Raw genomic sequence first — 8915 nt, 5'->3', positions numbered from 1 at the left:
GAAGTCGAACAAGGCAACAACCAGGGGTATAAAGGTATGATCCACTCATCAGTCTTGTGTAAAGCATCGTGTCGTTGTGACTACAATGTGCAGAATTCTGGAATTAATTTGGTTTTATGCTTGCATGTTCCTAGTTTGCATTTACTTTTCATTGCATTCTCTATTGCCAGTAGTTGTTCAACTAATCCTGTTGCTTTTGCTTTGGTTTTATCTTGCAAAATAGCTTCAAAGAAGCATCTGAAATAAGCTTCAACAAAGCTGCCGGTGAAGTGTTGCCCCAGGATGTGCTGATTCTGTATTTGTCCTTTGAAAGACACAATTTTGATCCCATTTCCCAGGAAGAATACCACATTTCCTTTTGCTGACAAAGACTCTAATACCATTTAATGCCAGTTCAGCAGCTGTCGACCGCAAGTCCTGTGTCCAAAGCCAACACAGTTCAATCCTCTATCCCTTTGCTCTGACATTTTATGGTGAGGGCTTTGACATGGGGGTATATTGTGGTGGAACAAAGCTAAACATTTAAGTGTTCTTCTGTCTCTGTGGTTTCTGAAGATGAAAAAATCGCCCTCAATAAACTGATTTATATGCTGAGCACTCTTCCTAGCCTCTGAAGCAAAGTTAAGTCAAACACAAACAGAAAATGACATGCCATAATAATTATGTGAGTGTGTTTTTCTAATCCATAATGGGCACCATGAAGATGTTTTCTTTTTCTATTATGAAATCAAAAGTGGAGTTCCATTGTTAGTTTATGTGGCACTAATGGGTGAAAGTGGAATTCTTGATCCCTTTCTCACATCTAAAATCTTAGTAGACCAGCAAGGAAAGAAAAAATACTGTGAGATGGCGCAAAGTTGAAAAGATATCCAAGTCTTAATGAATGATGAGACCATCCGGGCAGCTGCCAGTTTGGAGGAAGACCGAGAAAAACAGAAGGCATGGCTGTTGCATCAGCTTTTCTGACTGTGTTGTTAAATGTGAAGGCAAGGGCTGCTTCTCATTTTGCCTCAGTACTTTGCATGACCCTGAGCAACTGTAGTGAAAGGCATTTGACAACTATGATGCAAACAAGACATGAAAAAGCCAATGAACTGTCAGATGAGGAGCAAAGAGCGGTGAATCAGCATGGAAATTACAGCTAGTAATGGGTAAAATATGTGAAAAGGAGCTGCTAATGGCAGTGATTTGTCACATGCACAACTGGTATGAGCAAAAAATATCATGAAAGATCTTTTTTGTGTGTGTGTAACAGCTTTTAAAACCTGTCTGCATCTTTAGTGGATAAAAACAGTTGATAGTGCTTAACAGACGATCGAGGCCAAGTTTATTGCTCTGTTGAGATTCCAAATTATTTATTTTTTTGTAAATATATTTTTTTGGGAGGGGGAAGAGGGGCGATTTGGCTTTGTGCTTACTGGAGATATTTTCTCCCTTGGATGAGAACCAACTGGATATCCACTCTGGGGTGAAATAAATAAATAAAATTAGGTCTCAGTACTTGGCACGCTCTCCTTGAATTCCTTGCCATTAAATGCGCTGTGTTGTCGTGAAGACGTGCACGTCTTTGTGTTCATTTTTTTTTTCATTTTACACCATCTGTTCCTGGAAATATTGGTGCTTTGGGTTGTGAAATACACAACAGAATTCACAAACTCTGCATTTAGCGGCGCATACTTCACCTGGCATTATGTAGAGGCCATGCATGCATAAAACAAAAGAGGCATGGGTGAACCTCTGTTTATCTTCTTTTTGTTGTTCTTTAGCTCTACTGTGATTCCAGCCAGTATATTCATATTAATTCAGTAAATTGAGACTAATGATGAAGTTATTACATCACCAAACGATATGTCTTGCAATACAATCACAGGCCTGCTCTTCCTTATAGTCTCAGCCAACTGGGCTGCCAGAGAGTCATATTGCAGGGATGATATTTACGTGCAAGTAATGAAAGAAATGTAGGCAAACAGAGACCCCCTTTGGGAAAATAAGAAGGAAAATGCAATATGTGCAGTAAATAATTAAAAGTGAATAATGGAGGAAACCACTGTCCAATTATTTTTTTTAATATCACTGTGTTGTTAAAATTATTTTTAACACTATAAATGGTTTAGAAAGGTAGAAAATGCATAAAGGCGGCAGAGAATCAGAGGTGTTTACAATGAAAGCCATTGAGTGCGTGTTTTATGAAGCCAGACGAGAGCTCATAGTGAGACTGTAATTTCCCATATTTTACTGGTTGTTTACCAGCTGTGATGTCTTGGCATGGAAAGCTGAATGCATTCGACAGAGCCATCAGAGGTCCACAATGGGCAATTACAGGATTTGAGGCATGAGGGCAGGGACGGCTGAGTAAGTAAACTTTGTTCAGTCTAAATGTGACTTAAAAGAGCAGAAGCTACTGAAGATTACCACTTCTGTGGCATGAGAGGGTGGTCACATTTGCCCTAAATGCATAATTACTGTTTACTCCTTTTTTGTTACTAATTTCAGTCAGATATGTGGAGGAATTTTTTAAATGCATGCTTTTTTATTGCAAAAATTGAGGGGTACCTATTGTGCTCATTTCCAAATTTATTATATTTCAGTTTTTTTCTACTCTGCTAGAGTGGCTTTGCATGATTCACGGTTCAAAATAATACTTATTTATTTTTTAAAATCTGTCTGAAACAAACCATTTTAGCTCCTTTTAAGCTATCTTTCTTAGATTTGAACTGCGGGTGGGTGGAGCGTGTGTGCATACAGAAAAATAAACATATAAGGTATTGCTGTGCCATACTCCAAATTTTGGTATCAATCCAATGCAAGTAATTACAGGGCTAATATTGCCACTACCACTATCAATACCAATACTTTTACCCATCTATAAAAGCAGCATATGTAGGAGAGAGAGCAAAGAGATTAATGGGATGTCTCATCATTAATTTGCAAATTCTGAACACATTTTAATGACTAGTGACTTAGTACAGCAAAACACACCATTCAAGTTTTTATATTTTTGAAATTGTTCTTTATTTGCGAGCTGAATTATAAAGGCGCATGTCTCTAAATGACTTTGGCTATCAATAAATTAGATATGACAGTCAACACAGAAAGGTTCATACACACACACACACACACACACACACACACACACACACACACACACACACACACACACACACACATTTAACATACTGAACTTAGAAGACAAAAACAAAGTATTAATCCTGTTGCATTAGTAATGATCCGGGGTGACAGAGTCAGAATTCAACGTTAACATTTAATATCACTACTTCTGTACTTCTAAATTTCTAAAGGAGAAGCGAAATTTCTCAGGAGCGATCCTTCCCATGGACTGTGCTGCGCTCTTGCAGCCAGCAGAGGGAGCCCGGACCTGCTCAGACAACAAATACATTTCTTTGGTTCACTAGGTTAGAGAATTAGACCAACTGCCAAGTTTATAGTTTTCTTTATCGATAGAAAGTATTTATTTAATCGGATTATAACTGAGGATGTCCAGTTATTACTTCAACGTGACATTAGGACACAATCCACGAGATATTACATTTCTAACGCACTTTAAAATATCATCTAATTTCACAGGAGTATGAGTGGGGGTCACAGGGTGCGAGCTGGATCGATTTTTTCAATTTCCCTGAAAAGCACAGTGACGCTTCAGCCTCACAGATGAAGGCACACTTTACCAGCTCATTAAGATTGTAGCACTTCTTTGTGTGTTGCCCGAACCTGTCCCTTTTGGATATAATAAGAACACAGTGCACGTCTCTCTCCTTGATGGTGGGATAAAAATAGTATAAATCATTCATCAAGGTCATTTGTTCACTTCAGCAGTAGTCACACTTTAAAATATCGAGTGTAGTTTAGATGGGGGAAATCTGCATGTGACTAAAAGCACTTCTTAAAATATTGGGTAATGATGGGCACCTGACAAAGGGTTTAGTTGGAGTTTACTATAGTCCTCTGCAGGCTGCCGCCGTTCATTAAACAGGACTGATGTTGCTGGAGTTGCCTGATGTGTTACATGATCTTGTGACACTTTGCTATTTAATTTCTTAAACTGGATATACCGTGTTCCGATGGTTTTATGACATATATTAGACTTCTTCAGCCTCATCTTTAAAAAAGTTGAGCACGATGCAAAGCCAACTGGAGCCTTTTTGCTGTCAGTGTATCCGTATGCGGTTAAATGGTGCCTGATTCGCAGGAATCTCCTCTGCACAACAGAAAAGCCTGTGACTGGGTAGGCAAGCCAGACCAGCTCTGAGCGCAGAGACGCACGGCGCCTCATCCAACCAGCGTCAGTCCCACTAAATCGGGCTAACACTACACATTTTTAAACCATTAAAGTGACTGCAAGTGGACGTTTCGGATCTTTTTTCTTCTTCTTCTTCTCGATCCTTTCTCTTCATTCAGCTGCGAAAATCTTCTTTCGAAGTCGGACAAATCTGATCCCAGATGAATTCCGTGAAGTTAGCGGCATTTGGAAGTGAGGAGCTGGGTAGTGGGAGTGGAGAAAATCCAAGTGGTGTTGAGTGGATTAGGGCTACTTGTCGGATAACCCGTAAGGATGTCTCCGACTGATTCGAACTTTGATTCAAACACAAACTCAGTGTCCGAGGAGCAGTTGTGAACATTACTGTCTGTATTACCGCGGAGCTCAGGAACTCTCCCTCCACCCCGATCCCCCCTCTGTCTTCGGCTCTGCTGTAGAACTTCCTAAATTAGATGAAATAGACAAGAAAACGCATTCTCACTGGATTAACACCGTTTCCAGCTGCTCTTAGAGATGCCTGCTTATCTCACAGGAGTTTACCTTCTGCTGGTATTTCTAAACATTTCTTCAGGTATGAGTTGCTTATTGCCTAAACATTTTTCCCCTCTCAGCCTGTGTTCTAGTGATGGAAAGTTTCCAAATAATACCCGATGGGCACGTGCATATGCAAAAATGTAGCGATGGTGAAACAGAAAGTGAAGGGAAAGAAGATGATGGATTTTCTCAGTTGTATCTGTAACAGCAGCCCGCAGGTATTTGGGTCACCTTTGCTCTCTGCAGACTGCAGTACCAGTGTGTGGCCCCTGACCCATGCTGCGTGCTGACTGGAGTAGCTGGAGGTGACCCTGCTGTCCAGTGAAATACTTTTTATAAACCACTTATTATAATTCATTGGAGCTCACAGCTGAATGCATGGGCTGCTGTTAAGTTTATGTGAGAACTCTCAGTTTTGCAATAGCATGAGATCATTTACATGACTAAGTGCAGGAGGAGTTAGCTGGATGTGGTAGGTTGTCGCCTTTTTAAATTCATTATATAGGGGTGTACTTAAGAACAGAGGCTCTGCAAAATATCCTCTCATGTTCAGGCACTGCAAGTTGGGAAATCAGCCACCAGCCATCTTTAAACATCATTCTCACTGGGAGAAATCTGAGACAAAGACTGAAAAAAGAGAAAAGCTTTTGGATTACCAGTATGCACATTGATTATTACCCACAGAGTTTTATTTTTGTCTATTGAATGGCCAAGGTTAACCTTGAGCAGTGAAGTCACAGGTGGAGGTTGGGGGTGCATAACCTGAAAGAAAGGTTTTATTGGAGTGTTTTGTGCAATTTATTGTGATGTATTGGCTCATGTTGAATAACCCACAATGACCATTTGAAAGCACGCGTTTCCAAATGTTTGCAAATGTAGCCTTAATATGTGTGCATGCGTATTTCTGAATGCACTTTAGACTCAAAACACATGAAATGACATTTGTTTCATTTACTATTTATATATTTATTTATTTATTCGTTTAAAGAAACCCTGATACTCTGTGCTGGCGCCAGACTCGTTCACTCTGTAAAGCAGAGGCAGCTGTCAGTAACATTAACAGTGGCCACAAGCTGCAAAGGAACTGCTGTGTTTTCAGCACTAGAGCTTTCGTAAGTGTCTGACACTGAGTGATGGTTTTATCTGATGCAGAACTTCCTTTCCTTGACAGCACACAAGGTGATTCTTCCAAAGGCTACAGCAGCTCAAATAACTTCAGAAAAGACGTGTGGCTTAAACACAACCTTACTTTTGGATCACATTCTTTAAAATAAACATAGTTGTATTTACTTCACACTTTCCAAACCGCTGAATATGTCCTAAATGGTCTTCCAGGCCACTTTCATGAACGCAAAAACAGTAACGTGGCTATAATGCAGCTTTTAACCTGCTCTTTTCTTAAATTTCAGTGGTCAGTCAAAAAAAGGGGGAAACACGCTAAAGCTTGCCCATCCTCTTCACCAAGAGCACTAAAATGTGCGTGACACCAATTTTCCAGTACGTTGTCTGTAAATTTGCACACTGACAAATTTGGTAACCGCATAATTCCAAGAGTTTTCAGGGAGATTTGAGAAGTACGGCTCACTCATCTAGTTTAAAAAAAAAATGTCTCTGAACTATAATCATCTATAGCCATAGGCACCTACTCAATGCTATTTTTTGTCAGGATACAAGAAGCAAACTGGCAAGAGGAAGTTTAAAGTGAACATAATAACTTCTGTGTGGTTAATGTGAACAGAAATTAACCCCTTAGTAGAAGGCCAAGTACTAATAACAGTATTTAACAGTATTTACTTCATTCTCTTTTGACTAATGCAGTGGACATTTTTTATTACAAATGGTCACCAAGTGAGTTGGAAGAAGCTATTAGGTGCAGAGTACATGCAATACCACAGTTTGAACCCATGAGAGAATGCTCTTATGATTGATTATAGAGAGTTTATACTGGAGATAGCTGCCATTTCTCTTGCAAATGGTCCAAATTGCAATCAGAACGATTACATCGTTTTCCCATTTCTAATGTGTTTAATATAAACACACCTAAATATGGCAAATATCCAGCTCTTCAAGCTGGATGTTTGGTGACTTGATCATACACAGAAACCTTCAGCTATTGGTGTCATTTTAAGTAATAAATCAGGTAATAAGGATGATGTTCAATAATCTAAATGACGCACAAAAAAGCACGTGCTCTTGTCGAGATGGCCTTTTCCTTTTCTTCCCATGTGCACATCTTAATTATGCGTCCCCAGAGCGTTGTTGTCTCACTATTCTACCTGCTTTGTTTAAAGGTCTGCAAAGACTGCATAAAAAGGTACTTCAGGAAAATATAAGATCGGCCCATTCTGTTGTTCTTCATTAAGATGACTGTTTTACAGCTACGCTTTCAAACTAAGTCGAGGATCATTATAAAAACACTGCCAGCTTAACTGTCACTAGGATCATTACTTTAGCCTTTAGCAATAAGTATCCAAATCCTCTGAGGTGACATCTTACCTTTATAAACCTTCTCATCCATGCACTATCAGTGGATTAGCTTACTGATAGCAAAACCATATTCTCAGTCAGTATGATTGTTAAGTACAAGAGGGACTCAGAGACCAGCAGGACACAGCCCAATTTTATCATCGCTGTGAACAGCAACTCCGCAGAGGGTAGTTTAGCTGAAACATCTGGCCTACCTCCTGGAGCTTGCTGTACGCAGGTCACAGATCACACATACTTATCATTTTGTTTCGTGTCCTGTATGCTATAGGTTGACTTTTGTGGCTGGACAAAACGTCCAGCACCTGTTACTCAGAGCTAGACTTCAAACAATAATGGTTTGACTGGGGGAAGCTGACACTAAGCTAACAAGACTCCCTACAGTCATTGTGATGGTGACAGTGATGAGATGACTTCCACTACTAATGAGGATTTCTTTGCTATGGATGATAGGGCTGATAGGATGTCTTTGTATGCCAAGAATTCTTTTGTTTGTTGGTTGAAATTGTGTTCCTTAGGAATAATGCAGCTTATAAGCTACAGTAGACATGTGTTGGAAAGAACCTTCATGAATGTTTATTTTGGTTTGAATACACCAGTATGTGGGGTCTTCTTCACACTGACTGAGTACACGCTTCTTAAACAACCCTGAGCTGGTTGCAGATTTATGTGTCCCCATGAGTTCCAGTAGCTTTATGTTTTTCTTACTGCTCTTTAAGATACATCAGACTTATACATCTGAACATCAGATTGTATGGATGCTTCATTTTAACCATTTGAATGTGATAGACATCCTAAATCTTAGTGGAATTTTTCATTGTCATTCAAAGCATCCAGATCAGAGAGTGTAAAAAAATTAGGTCGTTTCACATGAAGGTTGTTTGACACAAGCATTTACTCATGAGAAGCTGGCCCATCAAGAACTGTTGAAACAGAATAACTAAGGCTGCATGTTTACTCCCCCAAACCCCTGCAGATGTTGCTGCAATTGTTTGGTTCAGCCTGAATGTGCATAAATGCATACGCAATGCTGTTAGCGGGAGCTTGTTTTTAATGTGTGTTTTCAGATTGTCTGCTGAAAGCTGTGATTCATAATTGCTTCCCTTGTTTACTCACTTGTTTCTTGTGGTGCTGTGGGGCTGAATGTGGTTGCTTGCCTGGGGAGGAACAAGCTACTGGGAGCTTCGACGAGTGCCTCTGGGCCTGTGGGCAACAGGTCATCACACCTTCGCACAGACACACAAACATATACACAGAGAGGCAAAAGTGCTTGCACATCTCATTTTGAGGGGGATCGATTATTGTCTGCCTCCCCTGCAAAGGTAGCAGGTTGCTTGCCTGGAGGATCTTCACAAATCTCTACTACTGTCTCAGTCTTTTCAAGTCACATTTTAAAAATAGAACAAAAAACCAAAAAAATAATGTAATAATAAGAGTTTAAACTGTTTACCTCAACAGGATAATATTTATACAGTGTCACAACTTAATAAAGTGTAACAGCAACTCATGCATGTGTGAATCAAATTATGTTGTTATAATTAAAACATTATTAAAAGCATAAAGCTCAGCATAAAATATAACTTTATGTCTCAGTGTAATTGTTAACTCACTGTGTATTCAA

The 8915-nt window shown here is 39.6% G+C and overlaps 1 protein-coding gene across 2 annotated transcripts in view; it reads left to right on the top strand.

The window, feature by feature from the left end:
• The first annotated feature begins 3993 nt into the window (after nucleotides 1–3993).
• LOC309715120 (roundabout homolog 1-like) overlaps nucleotides 3994–8915 on the top strand; it is an 83675-nt gene continuing 78753 nt past the window's right edge. For both annotated transcript variants that reach the window (XM_082547966.1, XM_082547965.1), the window contains exon 1: nucleotides 3994–4847. In XM_082547966.1, coding sequence (XP_082404092.1) covers nucleotides 4790–4847 — 58 coding nt within the window. In that variant the 5' untranslated portion in view covers nucleotides 3994–4789. The remainder of the gene's footprint in view (nucleotides 4848–8915) is intronic.

The sequence above is a fragment of the Aulonocara stuartgranti genome, assembly GCF_965226115.1.
Source record: "Aulonocara stuartgranti genome assembly, chromosome: 10".
Lineage (NCBI taxonomy): Eukaryota > Metazoa > Chordata > Actinopteri > Cichliformes > Cichlidae > Aulonocara > Aulonocara stuartgranti.
The sequence above is the reverse complement of the archived record's forward strand: the minus strand, read 5'-3'. Positions and strand labels throughout refer to the sequence as shown.